Source organism: Triturus cristatus, chromosome 10 (genome assembly GCF_964204655.1).
Source record: "Triturus cristatus chromosome 10, aTriCri1.1, whole genome shotgun sequence".
Lineage (NCBI taxonomy): Eukaryota > Metazoa > Chordata > Amphibia > Caudata > Salamandridae > Triturus > Triturus cristatus.
Genome location: NC_140593.1, coordinates 538792819 through 538809026, shown reverse-complemented (window position 1 = coordinate 538809026; position 16208 = coordinate 538792819). Strand labels below are relative to the sequence as shown.

At 41.5% G+C, this 16208-nt stretch overlaps 1 protein-coding gene across 3 annotated transcripts in view; it reads right to left on the bottom strand.

Moving 5' to 3' along the window:
* Positions 1–16208, bottom strand: part of PRKAG2 (protein kinase AMP-activated non-catalytic subunit gamma 2) — a 679831-nt gene that overhangs the window by 91960 nt on the left and 571663 nt on the right. For all 3 annotated transcript variants that reach the window (XM_085632017.1, XM_085632015.1, XM_085632016.1), the window contains exon 6: positions 10809–10867. In XM_085632017.1, coding sequence (XP_085488143.1) covers positions 10809–10867 — 59 coding nt within the window. The remainder of the gene's footprint in view (positions 1–10808; positions 10868–16208) is intronic.

Sequence of the window (16208 nt, the reverse complement as noted above, 5' to 3'; positions counted from 1 at the left end):
GCCTCACCACAAGAAAAATTAAAGTGAGGATACAAGAGCATCTCAGCACCATTAAGAATGGCAAATTGACTACGACATTGGTTCAACACTATAAAGATAGCCAACACAATTGCAAGGCTGTGAAATGGGTGGTGTTAGAAAAAGTACTGGGTAATGCGAGTCAGATTGAGAATACACTTGCATTAAAAGAGGCCCGTTGGATTTACTCAGAAAAGGTTGATCAGATTGGCTTAAATGATCAGATTGAATGGAACAAGATCTCCAGACAGTGAGAGTGTCTGATAAAGCTGTACTTTATGTCTTGACTCCTCTGGTATGTACATTAAGATAGTTTAGCGTTTCTCTGTATCTTGCTGATTCATGCGATTACATGGGCACAATAATTTCTGAATGATAACCTTCAGCCCTGTATGAAATAATTAAGCCATGTGCCGAGTGCATGTTTTTTACTTACTTACAAATTACTTCTACAATTTGAACAGTCTGCCTTCTAATGAATTGGGATTCTGTTCATCCAGTGTTACTTTTGATAAATGTTACATATATGCCAGTACGAGTGCGTTTTTGATTTCATATGCTGAGCTATCGTAGCAATGATTCACATAAGCTTTGCCACTGTAAGATGGCCGCCCTGGTGGTCCTTTAGAAAGCGATGCTGTGTTGACCGTCTGATATGCCATATGTAAAAAGACCATGCTGAAAACGCTGAGTTTTATCCAATATTGGAACGAGTGATAGAGGAATATTGCGAAGGGTTAACAGTTAGTCGGTATAGACCATGGTGAACTAGGTCGCCATCAAGATGCTGACGAATGCCTGGTGCCCAGCGACCTTATGAATTACATTAGCACTCGTGGACACTGCCTTGACTTAACTCAAATGAGATGGTGGTATCGCGAGAGGTTGGCAATGAATATACATTATCCCCTCTCTGTTGATAGTGTGTGTTATGAGTCTGTGTGTATAAAGGTCAAGGTCGGGGGATTACCCTTCGCTCACTAGACATGTTTGTTCCTCATATTTGTTTCTGCAGATGAAGGTATAAGCAACGGATGTGCTTTTTACTGGAACAAGGAGTGTAACTTGCACTGCTCCTCTAAACCAATTGAGAGCTGGTATGCGGGCCCGTGGCTCTCATTAGGTAATCTACATTGATGACCTTGCTGTTGTCCTTTTCTTAAGGATATATGTCTCTAAGTGTTTTAAGTGGGGTGTAATTGGTTTCTTTCATGCATTCACCAACCTTATGTGTGTTTTATGTTTTCTGCATATGTGCAGTTATTCTCGTTTTCAAATAGACAAAATCCAGGGAAGTGAGTGCAGTTCCTTGACGCCCTGATGAATTTGCCGCAAAGATGAGTAGGCAATGAAACATGTTGGCCATTCTTGAATGTGGTTACATAACATGACCGTGTTTTTAACCTTGGGATGACTCACAGAATGGAATAAAATAATTGGAATTATACACGTGGGTCAGACCTAATTTTACCTGTAAGACTTCACGAGTCTTTCCTTTGTCCAACTTTTTTTGGTTTTGGGCTGCCTAAACAAACCTCCCTGTTTTTCACATAATTATTTATATGAGAAAGACATCGATGATGAGAAACTCGTGAGCAAACTGGCGAGAATCTGCCAGCAGCTCCCCTGGTGTTGCGCACGTGAGATGCTTTCTCATTTTTCACACCTTTTTCTGTTTCTGTTTTTGGTGGAATATTTTTCACATGGTTGGTTGTTTTTTCACTTTTTGGAATTTTTAAATATCAAGTTCTATGGCACAAGGGATTTTTTGATAGTTCATGATAAGAACTACTGTTGATGGTGTAATAGTTGTTTACATTACCCTCCTATTAATCCCATGTAATCAAAAAAAAGTGCTCTAATATTACCAGGTCTTTTGTTTTGCATTATTGACTGAGTGGAGGGTGGCCTGGTATAGTTTCCCTCTTAAACTCCTTTTTTGAATAGAGACCTAAAAACATACCAAGGGAGGCCGTCAACCTGAATTTGTGTCCGTGCCCAGCCAGATTGTCACCACATTAACTTTCATCTCATCATCATAAAGTAGAAAAGAAAATATTTATTCTCTACTATGTTTAATACTTTACCTACAGAGAGCCTTCATCACTGTTGCCTGCCTCACCTAGGCTTAAACTTGCTTATAGTGCTCTACATTAACAAAGAAGTGCTGCCCTGCTGCTACTTCTTTACATAATAAACATATGGGTCTCTTGTATATCTGATGTACGCCGCGACCAAGTCCTGGAATCACTCCCCCTACACCTCCGAACATCATCCTCTCTCGCTGAATTCAGAAAAGGAATCAAGATCTGGGTCTTTGATTGATCTCAGCAATAACCCAGCACCTGGATGCCATCACGGGTGATTAGCTGCGCTCTACAAATCCGAGTTGATTGATTGATTGTACCACCCACTGAAGCAAGAAAGGATGGAGGGCGGGACTCTTCACATTCAATCAGTTCTCCAATTTTAGGACCTGTGGAATTGAAAGGATTTGCGGACATTTCACCACGGGGCACACACCAATACACTCCTGACATCGGTGTTTGCCTTTTGTTTTTAATGGGGGTGCATCCCTGTGCCCCTGCTTCCTTTCCCACCCTGCCCATGGGCATTTCGCCACCTTCGAGGCAAAGTGTCTGTCAACAAAAAAAATAGTGACACAAGGTCCGCAAGCATATGTTCTTCCATGTTCTCTGCATCATAGGAAGTATGAGGTTTACATAGGGGAATCTACATTTTCACTGATGCAAGAAGTGAGGCATAGTGTGACAACACTAATTCTCGTTCATTTTGAGATTAAGCACAACAGGTAAGTACAAGGTTTTACACATCCTTAATCCTCAGCCAAAGAGCCATCCTTTGAATCAACTTTCAAAGCATCAATCCACACAGGTCAGAGGATGGTGCAGTAAAAGCAGAGGAGGTGTTGGAGGAAATCTCAGCCATATCAGTCTTAATCTCAGATAAAATACAACCATGACGGTTAAGGTTGCTAACAAAAAAATATAAGATTTTTTAAATACTGCTCAAAACCTTGTTTTCTGACCAGGTTCTTTTCAGTTGTTAAGAACTTATAACATCTTAGAGGTGCGTGCCTTCGTTGCCATGTAAATTGAGGTGTTCTGATTACTGCAACTCAAAATATTCATTTAATTAGCCTCCAATAGGTGCAGTATCTTTAGGAGGCATACTTCAAACTGCAACATATACAATTACTGACGGGTAACAGTGAATTATGGGGATGTTTCACATCTATTAGACACATGGAGCGAAGCTAGAGTTGTTTATGATGTCACTCAGAGCCCCAAGGTGAAAAACATCCGTGTAATTCACTTTTATTTTATGTATGGCCCCAAAATCATCTTTCCATACGTTCAACTGCTACAAGGGGCAGAGGAGTAATGGTGCAGCCATACATAACACAGCCTCTCCTCCCTGTTCTAAAAAAAAAAAATATATATAAAAAAGCTTACTTGGAATTCCTAACCAAACCAGACAACCTTCACCTCTCCTGCAGCTGTGCTGTCATTCAAAGCAGACAAGCAGAGGTGCACTGCCCAGCTGTGAGGGAGCTCTGTCGATATCTAGTTTTGTTATCAACTGTTGCTATGTCATAGCAGTGAATTATGACATTTAGAAACTGAAATAAACGATAGAGGCGCTTTATGAGAGACATGCATAACTAAGTCTTTAACCCACTGAGATATTCCTCTGTTCGCATTTTCCCAGGCTCTCAGCATGCTTCTTATTTTCCAGAGTAAATTTACAGCACAAAACAATTATGGTGGAATCTGTGGTCTGCAAGGCACAGTTGCCGCTGTCTGCTCACACAACAACACGCACATACCACTCTTTAGGGTGGGGGCACTTCTCTACACTGCCTTCGCTCTTGACGCATTATCCCTATCCACTAAAGTGCTCGATGGCATAAAGGACCCATTACAGGCTTTTTAAACATTAGCTTTTTGTGATCTTCTCCATTAGTGAAAGCAAGTACATGATTTAAAAACTCAACTCAAAACTCTACAGAGAGGAAAGACGTTCAGTGTGAATCGAGAACCACAGATAGTCTGACAGCTGGACGATCTAACAACAACACTGCAGTGAGTGTGTGGGATAGATTTCACAATAGAATTCTAACTGAAAACCTTGTGCTACGTTTTTATGACATACCTTTTACAGAACAAACGCAAGGAGATGATGGACGGAGCGCTGAAACTTTTAAGACACTCACCCCCAGTTACAGATCTGGTTTGAATCCATCACCGTTCTTTAGCTCACTTCGCCACCCCAGTTCTGACCCTGCTATATGCAAATCAGTCTTGACCCTGGGCCTCATGGGAACAGTGCAGCCCGAACTGCCAAACGGAGGTTAATAGACACATGGCTTTGGATGCACAAGTGCGGGATTATTGCTTTTTCTAGAGCTCACACAACCTTCACATACGACTAGACATGTTCCTCTGCACCCCTGATGTTCACTACTTAGTGCACAAAGCTGGCCCAGACAGTATCGGATCACAATTCTGTACTACTCCACCTGAGATGGGAGCGTCCCAAACCATGCATCCCTACGTGGCGACTGAAACCTGACTCGCTAGAGGACCCACTATACCGTGAGGTGATTGGAGATCACATAAGGCAGAATTTTGAAGATTACAGCGGCACAGCATTTTCTCCCTTAATAGAGTGGGATGCCGTTAAGGGGTTGATCAGGAGAAAGTTCATTGGGGGTCAGGGGCACTTTGCTGCAGGAAGTCTTGGAGGCAGAGCGGGAGCTGATGGAGGTGGAGAGGCGCAGACAGACAGAACTACAGCAAACCCTGATAGACGTTAAATAGAAAGTGGTGGGCCAGGATACGAGGTTCTGGTGTTTTGACTATAAACAGTACATGGTGCGGACACATGCAGAGAAGATAGAACTGGATCCCAATTGGCCTGGCTGGCTAACCCAGGTCCACTAACGTCCAGGGAAGATCAACCACCACTTTTTCAGTACTATTCTGGGCTATACACAAGCATTACACGACATGATGAGGGGACATTGCATGCCTTCCTTAAACCACTGACTCTCCCAACCTTCACACGGAAAAAGGCTGAGGAACTGGGAAGTGAATCAAGAGATTTGGATGGCAATTAAGGGGTTAGCATGAGGTAAAACACCGGGAACAGATGGGCTCTCGTTAAGTTTGATGCAGCACATGCCAATGGAACGGCCCCATAACTAGTGCACCTCTACAAGATAGCTCGGGACAAGGGCTGCATGCCGAACTACACTCGAGAGGCGCCGGTAGTGAGTTTGCTGAAACCGAGGAACCCGTCATACAACTGCAAGGCCTATAGACCACTGCTGATGCTCAATATTGACTAAAAGATTCTCAGCAAGATCTTGGCCTCCAGACTCCTCCCCCTTATGCCCAAGCTAGTGCACCCTAACCAAGCGGGTTTATACCCGGCCATAACACAGTGCTTAATATTCAACGCCTCTTAATGGTGCTGGAGGCAGATACGTATGACCATGAAGAGCCAGCGTGTTTGTAGTCGATATAGATAAGGCCTTCAACAGCCTGGAATGGAGATTTCTATATGGCGTACTGGAGTGAATGCAGATGGGGCGCGGCTTCCTGGCTTGGACCCATCTGCTGTACACGAATCCCACAGCTAGAGTGCACACAGGCCAGGCCATCTCAGAGAGCTATAGGGTAGGACACGGGACAAGGCAGGGATGCTCCCTGTCACCCCTGCTGTTTGCTCTAGTGATGGAACCTATAGCCAGCCTTGCAAGAGAAGGGAACAGATATCGGAGTGTCCAGATTGGCAATCATCATCACCACATAGCCTTGTATGCGGATGACCTCCTCATTTTCCTCAAGGACACCACTGCAGACCTGAGGGGAGCTAGAGCCATGCTGGAGGAATATGGTTCCATATCGGGTTTGCAAGTATATTGGCAGAAATCCAGGATATTCCCAACCGAGGCAAACCGCCACCCACCTGAGGAACTGTAAGAGCTACAGTGGGAACCACACTGCCTGTCCGATCTGGGGTTGAAAGTCTTCCACAATCGGCAAGATCTTCTGGACCGGAATGTGGGAATGGCTATCAGATTGCTAAGGTCGAGCACCGTTTTTTGGAAAACACTCCAATTATCAGTAGCAGGGATAGTGGCCTTACTTATGATGGTAGATCTCACCCGAATTGCCTATTTTTTTACAGTGCTCCCAGTGTGGATCCCTGGAGCAATGTTCAAAGAGTTGGACTTCCTGATCACCGCATTTCTGTGGGGATCGAGTAGTAGGAGGGTGGCATTATCCAAGCTACAGCGTCCGGAGAGCAACAGTGGGCTGGCTGTGCCACAGTTCGAAACGTACTATCTGGCAGCACAACTTCAGTGGTACACGCACTGGATGGCGGGCAGACAATCCTCAGAACGAGCAATGAGGCCATTTGTCCCGGAGCTTCATAGATTGACAGGGGTCTTGCTGAGAACGAGATGACCCTCAGACGAAGACACTCAGGAATTTCAAGTCATGTTGCGCTTCTGGGTTCATTGCCTACAAAAAAAATGCAGATGTGAATGCCATGCTCTCCAACCTGCCCATAACGATACTGACCATGGTGGGGAAAAATAGCAGAATGGGCTGCAGCGGAAGCGACGAAAGTAGGGGACTTATTCCATACCGCCTAGCTTCTCCCATTTGAGGATTTCCCCTCTGAGTTAGGCCTCCCACAGGGCCTTTTCTCACTACATAGAGCAGTGACAACGGCCTATCGTAAATACTGGAGAACGGGTATGTCAAAGCCACAACCCCACAAAACAGGTCAAAATATTGTATTATCAGCAGGCACCATTAAAGCGGTTACATGCTTCTATAGGGCAATAAGGAGGGACATGCTTCAGTCCCTAGAAACCTTAAAGGCACGCTGGGAGGAGCCCCTGGGGGTTCCCATACCTGAAAAAGACTAGACGACCATCCTAGAAAAGTGTCAAACGCCTCTAAAAATGCCCTATTCAACCCGATTATTACATCATTCATAAGACATACCCTACCAAAGGGCATAACAATCAATACGATAGATGTGGCATGCATGAGGTCTGGGGAGATAGGGGTTGAGTCTAAGCACATGATATGGGACTGCCCCTCGCTGACCACTTACTGGGAGGAAGTAACAACAGTAGTGGAGGATACTATCTAAAAGGAGGTTCCCTGCTCTCCTAGCCACTGTTTACTGAGCTGGTTCCCACACACCCCCAAAACTAAGGTCACAAGCAGGTTCCAAGACTTAGCCTTCATATTGGCAAAGAGGGAAATCACAAGACACGGGAAGGCCCCTGGGGGACTCTGGTTTGCCATGACAAAGAACATCACAGGGGACAAATATTACCCTTCTTGATTTTGGCACTGTTAAAATTGAATTTGAGCTTTGAACCCATGATCTTCAGCTCTGAATCCTTGAACACCAAAACTTGTTAAACCCTGGAGAGGGACAATTTAACAATTACTCTGAAGAAACCAATCCAGCTCACTTCTTATGGTAAGAATATGAATTTGGTAGTAATGGTCCATACTGGGAAGTTACAGCACCTCAAAAGACTCTTTCGTGTTTTATCCAATTATGTGTGACAAAAATATTTTTCTAGAAACCAATTATTCAAATGTGGAGTTGCTACTGAGTTTCTGTCACCCTACTACCATAGATGACAATCGGTACAATAGAAATCTAATGTACAGCCAGATACATTTCAAAATAGAACTTTGTTCAGCACCCTCCTCAAAGAATAAACATACTCATTTAGTCATGAATATACTGGGATCACAAATACAATTAATCCAAAATCATTACAGCACCAAATTTTCTACTGCGGTTTACAGGGATCCGCGTTAGGAACTGAAAGGGCGAAACTCGGCGAGGCATCTTAGCAGGGACTTCCTCGCCAAATGTTTGATTCAGTTCTTCCGACTTAGGATTGCAAAAGACAAGCTTCCAATAGCTTTAAGGAATTGACTTTGACCTTACAACCTTTATTTATGCTCGAAATACTTGGACGTGGAAAATAAAATATTGGCGTCTTGGACTTGGATAATTATGAAGAGTAACGACTAGCCAACAGAACTTGGAACCGCCTTGAAAAAGTCTATAATAGACAAAACACGTGTTGGCTGATCTGTGCTGGAAGTTTCTATGAATAAACCAACAGTGGAACTATTTTGAAAAAAAGAAAAAAACGAATGGACTCTTGTAATATCGTCATTTCCGAGTAAAGCTACTCAAGGACTGTAGAAAATTTGGTGTTGTAATGATTTTGGATTAATTGTATTTGTGATCCCAGTATATTCCTGACTAAAGGAGTATGTTTTCCATTTGAGGAGGATGCTAAACAAGGTTCTATTTTGATATGTCACTTCTTATTGTGCAGGGTTTTTTTTAGCAAGGGAAGTCCACATGCAGTGCCTCGGCTGAACACAGTCCCAAACGGTAAACCGAAAAACAAAGTCTCTCTACAAAGTGATCAAAGTGTATTTCTGTACACTGTTGAGCAGCACTACAATTTAAAAACTTTATGCCACATTCTAACAGAATTACATAATTTTAATAAAGTTAAGAACTGCTGGTGTAATTGAGAACTTGACGTTTGTTGGCAATTCCATCTCCCTTCTCTACATTTCAATCAATCAATCTAGGAATTATATAGCACGGCAAATCACCAGTGAGGGTCTCAAGATGCTGACATTTTCGACTCTACTAGCACAATATGGATGCGGCTGTGGCTGAAAAGGGAAGCAAATAACTACAGGGATTCCAGGCTAGAGAGGACACAGAGGGATGAATGTCTCAGAGCAGCTGAGCACAAGGGAACGCAGCCAAAGAATGGCCCAAGAACAAGCAGCCGAGTCGCCTCACCATAAACCATCAGGGAGGAAGGCAGCAGCTGCAAAGAACCACCCTCCCCAACCAAAATCAACTTCAGTGCTCCACTTTGCTATCATGACCGATTCTATGAGATCAAGCCCCTCCTATTGGTGTACCTTTTCTTGTCAGAGCTTAGCTCTACTGATTAAAAGTGTTTTTCCTCCTTCCTCCTTTATTTACCCCTTCGGTATAGAGCTGGCGAGGTAAAAATTCAGAAAAATGATTTATAGTTTCAATCCATGGTTATAATGTGGGCCAAAACAGAATTACACAGACCCACCCTTCTGAGTCAATAAGGGAGGGACTAAATACTGTAATTTTAATGACATTTCTGCAAAATTCCATAAACATTTTTGAAAATGATGCTTTCATAGTGAAACATGATGTTCCAGTAAATTGTGTAACTTTAAAAAAAAAATTTTTTTTACTCAAGCATCCACCTCAAGCAAAACAAAATTGCAAAACACTGGTAGGAGGCTCGTTTGAGCAGAAAATGTATGTTGCCTATACATTTTCTGTGCAAACCAGTCTCCCACTGGTATGCCACATGACCTGTGTTCGGGTAAGAACAAAGAAAAAAAAACTATATGCAATTGAAAGAATGTGAATGTTCACGAATTAAGCGTAAATAAAATTTTCGCTCAGGTCTACAGTCACACTGCATTGAACTTATTTCATATGAAGGCTCACTCGTTTTGGTTCTGTAGCTTCAATGGATGACATTTAAAAACAGTCTTGGTAGCTCTACTGCTAGAAACAATCACAACTGCTATCCGACTGTGCATACAGTTGCATACTTCTTTACCATTATTCCAAACAGAACAAAAACCCAGTTAATTATAGGCTAATCCCAGATTTTGAACTTAAGAAAAATTGCGCGTCATTATGTGTAGTGACGAATTTAGCAAAAGACCATTGCAGAGAAGGCCAAAAGCAGTGTAAAGTTAGGTCCCCGCCGTATCCCCCTTAACTTTGCACCACAAAGCATACACATTCGCCACAGTGCAAAAGGAAAACCTACTAGATACACTGCTCTAAACACCATACACCTGTGCACCACCTGCCTTATCTTACTAAAGTCAGCAAGTTCCACATTCCCACTTGAATAAAGGCTAGTGGCAGAACATCTTCCTTGCACATCCTCTTCACCCACTAACCAGTCAATCTATGCCCGGTGGGAGCTCAAGAATATCTGGATTGTGGGGTAGCCGCATGCGGACAGCCTGATCATACAATTACACAAAAGCAGACTAGAGAAGAATCGCATGCTCAGCACCTACGCATCAAGGGGCCACACTATATTAGCACAGGAGCCCTGTACGATAAACAGGAACATAACCAAAATCTCCTTCAAAACAATAGTTAGAAGCTAAGGATGGTGGTGGTGGTGCTCACATTAGGTCCGGTACCCCTTCAGAGTTAAGTTCAACTTAAATACCACCCAATTCTGACAAATTTACCTTTTCAGTTACTTATAAGAATCGAATAGATGGAAAATGGGAGTACGCTAACTGAGACCGTATGTCCTTTTAATAGATCAAGAGACCCTGAAGTCAGAATCATATCGCTGCATCTGAAATTGTCAGATCATTACTAATCAGTGACCAATTTAACACAAGGTATCCTGAATAAATGCTCTAGTAATGTCAAGCTCTACACCCATGAATTCTGTTCGATCAACAAATCTTATGTATTACAAATAAACAATAAAGAGAGTGAATAGTCATAATGCAAGCCCAGTTGTTTCTAAAAGGGTTTTTCTAATGAATCATAGATTCCTACTGCAATATGTTACATACTGTGCGAAAAAACTGAAACGACCTGCCCCAAATAAATACTACATGAGAAGAGAAGTCGTAATTTCAACAACTTACCATTGGAGACTTGTAGTATCTGTGCAATATATTAATGAAATCTGTAATTGTTAACATTCCTGTGGAAAAGAGTACATAGTTAGAATTTAAAAGAATCAACTACAGTATGCAAACTACATGGCTTATTTGCATAATTTTAGCTAGTCAAACATAGTTATACTGACATATCTGAAATTATGTTTTTCAATTAATAAAATAATTCACAAACAAAAGGGTATACACAAAAAATCTTAGACTTCTTGCGGAACTAAAAGTGTCATGTAGTTAATGTTCCTCTATCGCTCTGTTTTTATTGTATTTTCCCCCTTTACTGCAGTAACGCTCCGCTGGACCACATGGCTATGCATGGACGTTGATCCATTAAAAAGCCTGGGGTAGCGGAAGTAGCATCACATGCCATGTGACCCCCCCCCACCTGATGTCACAAGAAGTGACATCACACAAACTTTGACCTGGTGACATCACAGGAAGTGACATCACCTGTCCTTTCACCCACCCCAATGATGACACAGGTGTACATTGCAAGACATTTGACCTGATGACCATCACAGGAAGTTAAATCATGTGATCTTTGGACCACATGAAATCAAAGGAAGCAACATTGCAGACCTTTGGCTTGGTGCTATCACAGGAAGTGATGCATCTAACTTTTGGTTACTTACATCACACAGAGGGGCTGGAAAATCTCTACAGATACAACAAAGTTCCCTATAAACAGACATACTTCAAATCCTACTGAAAATACAGCTACATACATTGTTTCAGGTAATATCTGCAGATATACAAGTAAGGTAATGTAGCATTGATTAAGAATCTATCAAATAGTGTACAACAATGGAAAATACGCTTTTCAAGTTGAAATCAGCAATTATAACTATCAAATAACTTATAAGATGGGAAGGTTGATGGGCCTATAATGCTAAAAATAAAAAAGTTCACTTCATCATTGAAAGACCTCAAGAATCCTGATCCCAACACCCTACCACAAGGACAGTTTACAAACATCTGCATAAGTAGATAGAAAGAGGGCTCTGGTCAGTAATGAAACCCTAATGTTTAAGGGTCACGATGACTGATTGTAAAAGGAATTACAACACAGAGGCCTGGAAACGAGTGTTGACTAGCTACAGGTGACCTGTGCGTGTGACAGCCAAACAGCACAAATAATAAAATCTTTTGTACAAGATTGAACAGTTTATCATTTGTCCCTAACTCCGAGCGAAGATAACTACTTTAGAAAATGCAGCTGGGGCTTCCATTAAGAAACCATGTGAAATGGAGACATGCTTAATGGGGAGAAAGAAAATGGTAAAGCACTATGGGACTTGGTCATATATATAGAGGCATGCTGCTTAAATATCTGCAATTTTTGCTATCAAGAAAACTCTTCCTAAATTATTCAGAAGGTATTTCTCCTACAAAATTCGTAGACACCGTTATATAGCATGTAAATAATCAGACTGTAAAATTATTCAATTGAGGATTTTACCTTGAGTAGGAATTTTCAACATTGTTATTTATTATTATATAATGTAATGTATGTGTATGATGTGAATCATGCTAATATGGATTTAAAAGTCTGGAACGTAAATACACACACGATGATTCAAGAAAAACCAGTGTCGGAAAAGCTGCCACTGGTCTTACCACGAAGCATGGGCTGTCCACTGAAGACGCATGAGAGCATAAACCTTGCTCAAGCCATCGTGTAAAATATTCTTATTTAGATTCCTTGTATGACAGAGCACCACATGCCTATAAACTGAAAATGCGTCACTGGCCTGTTCTCGTGCACCGACGTGGTGCGTCCCAGCGCGCTGACATCTTACGTCTCCAAATAGCAACCGGTGCGATCCCTGAATGGACTGTTTGTGCGAGATGCCATCAGAGTGCTAAGGCTTTTCATTATTTACTGACAAAAGACTATCTTCCACGATCGGTTTCATGCCATGGCTCGGTGGAATCAGTCGATGGTATCGGGGCGTCGAGTCCTGAAAGAGGCTATTTATAAAGCATCCTTTTAATCAGCAGTCACTTCTAAGAAGGCCTCCCGAGCCGCATTCCGGGGCACGGGCTGCTATTTATACCCGCTTCCGTCACACAGTCCTGCCAACTTGACAGAGGCAATGTCAAACTCAAATTCTCAACTGGAAACGCAAAGACGTTCAATTGAGCATTTATAGCCAGCAGAAACAATCTACTTAAAAATATAAATGTTATGAATCAGGAAGTCCGCTTACTGTAAGTGTGTTCATTCGAGTTTGTAAAGAAGGTGTCCCACATATGGGAAAGGAAAAAGAACGCTTCAGGCGGTGGGTGGCACGTCATTTGGAATTGCAATTAGTGCAACTGCGTTGCTCCCAGTTACCACTAAGCAGGTGAGCAACTAACTCAAACGGGGAAGGAAGGGGGGGCACCATTCACCCTTCTGGTACAAAACACGATATAGGGTAACTAGTCTCAATGACACATGGCCAGGAAGGAAGACATGTTTCACCTCATTTGGTCTTAGCATAACAAGATTTAACAACTCTTACAGGAGTTTAGGTTTCGCCCTCAAGAACTGTTGGAAGGATTAATAACAAATAATGCATTGTTTTAGTACTTATTGAGCCCTAAGACTTTGTAAGATGCAGAATTTCAGGTTCTAGTTTCTGGGGCAAACAGCATCTAACGGTGCATTCTCCAGTCTTCCATGCTCATTAGCGTCAACCTAATCAGTCTTAAAACAGTGCTTACAAAATATGTGGGTGCCCACCACCAAATTAAGCTTCGCAAAAATGGCACTGATTATGTGCAATGTTGTAGATTTTGTTCTGTTCATAATGTATCTAACGGCATATAATACCAACACAATTTGCAGGACTGTTGCAGCCAGTGGGGAGAATGGATCATGTCCAGCCTCGATAAACACAATGTTGAAATATGGATACCAGATTTGGAAATTTGGAAATATGTTAATTATATAAACACTCATGAAAGACCGAAACTGAACATGAAGTGTGATTATCCAAAGTGCCAGCACACTATAGAAGAAATACCAAAACTTGTAACATACACACAAGCACGGGTAGCTATAGAATATTTAATAGTAATGCACTTTATGAATCTATTTGCCAGCATTGCTTCAACTCAAGTCTGTAGAATGTTTACACATTATATAATGCAATTATGTAGCAAGAGTAATGGGGAAAAATCAGAATGGAATTGAAAAGGTGCCAGACAATCAGGAAAAGTAGAGTAAGGAAAAGAGTGAGTTGCAGGCCTATTAGGTTCCATTGTGGGGCAGCAGGCAAAGAAGTGGGCACAACACATAGGCCAGCAAGTCCAATCCCAACCTCATTTGAATTACACAGGAACAGCATTGTCTCCTCTGAGCAGGAAAAAGGTATTGTAAGACATTAGAGAACTCCTTTTGGCATTTACACTTTCAATAAATGCCCTTCTTAATGAGTAAACTCATGGTCATCTCTAAACCTTATCATTTTTCTGACTTCTACTTCTTTTTCTGACTTCAATTTGTCATGTTTTCCTCTCTCGGTTAATACTCTTTTCTGCTCTTATCAGCCTACCTTCTTTCATGTCCTTCCTGTTTATCCTCCTTTATCATCCCCGTCATCAATCTCCTCATTTACTTTCCTGCTTTTACTTCCTCAATCGGTGTATCTCTCGTCTATTTGTATTTTTCTCTTTTTCAGTCCTTTATCTCCATATCTGGAAAGGATCTTGAAGGGGTTTCTCCTCCTGACTTTGTCTATCTCTTTTAGTTGAATATCAACTATTTAGAGGCTTTGATGTGCTCGGAAAACCTGCATGATATGCAACATGCCTTTAACAGATAAAGTGCAGAGTGAACAGCACGAAATGTTATCAAGTACAGAAAAGCTGCAAATCCAAGACACCTGGTCTTGCCACTCAAGGTTATGCCCAAGTCTGGATTGTCAAATCTAGCAATGTCATGGCCAGGAATTTCCACAGACAGGACTACAGGCCTTACTTTAAGTGCATGAGCAGTGAATTTAAGGGTCCTGTGATATTTTAGTTAATCATAACAGGCGAAAATGACTGTTAAAAGTTTTGATCATAAAGCCTAGCATTTAAAAAATCACATGGAAATGATGTAATAAAATTAATTACTTACTCTTCATAGTTCATTGCTTTTGCATATGGATTTAACCAATAAGAAGCCTAAAGACGATTATGGTATATTACAACATTAAATAGTATTCAGGATTTATCGCTAGTGGTGGTGTGTGCTGAAAGAACAAAGTCATTTTGAGTGAGCATCTGAAAAACTTGAGATGTGTTCCTGAAACTCATGTTCATGGTTTGTGACAACTCAAGTAGGAGGCCCTCACACAGAAGACGGCCTGATTCTCTTGTTTAAAAGATCACTCATTTGAGCTTTTCTGAGCAATCTAGTATTGACCCAGGGCAGTTGGGTTTTTGTCCTACATTGGCCAAGTTTAGTAAGGAAGTTCTTCAAGTCTTCCAAGACAAATTACTTTGACATGATCCTATTAGGTCTTCCCTGGACCTAATCAGCAAACTTGTAGCTGCATTTTTCCTGCTGTGTAAAATTAATGTAGTTTCACTTTCATCATCTTGGATGTCGGAATGCAGCTGAAGCTGCATCTTCATCACCTCACGGGTTGAAAAACAGACCTGCACTCTGGTTACTATAGCTGTATGAAATTGCCAAAGCAACACCTTACTTACTTTCATTTTTCTAGCATTATTGGCATCCTAGCTTGAACCTTGGTAAACTGAAATCCTTCACAACCAATGTGTATTTCCAACAAAACTATTTTTTTTTTCTAAAAGCCATTCTTCAAATCGAAGCATGACACTTGTGTGGTATGGCATCTTGGACTAAAGGTTATTCTCTAGAGGTGATACAGTGCTGGTTCTTGTGGTCATTAGTTTTATGTACAGTGGTCCCTAAATGAGGGTAATATACAACAAGGAAGATAAATATAGACTCAGTCAGTTATATTTGAAGCTGTCCAGCCGGACAAAGATTTTTAATATAAAATAAAATTAAAAAAATCTAAACAAAGACAATGAAGTGGGACACAAGCTTGCGTTCAACTTAAAATATCGAACGAACAAGTAGCAGAAAATGCTCAGACAGAGTGATTTGTTTGTATGTTGCACATTCTGATAGTACAAACCAGAATGTTGTATGACGCCATTACACAAAAACAGGACTTAATAGCACAGTGTATATGGTGTACATTTAGTCGACAGCGTTTTGATCCTTTCTAAACAAATTAGGATCATCATCAGGACATATATATTAGCATGCCTGAATACAATTGCCTAAGATCCGTGCAGGAGCATCAAGGAAGAACCACGGGGTCAGAGTCACACCCAGGTTGACAAGGAGGTCTGGGGCAT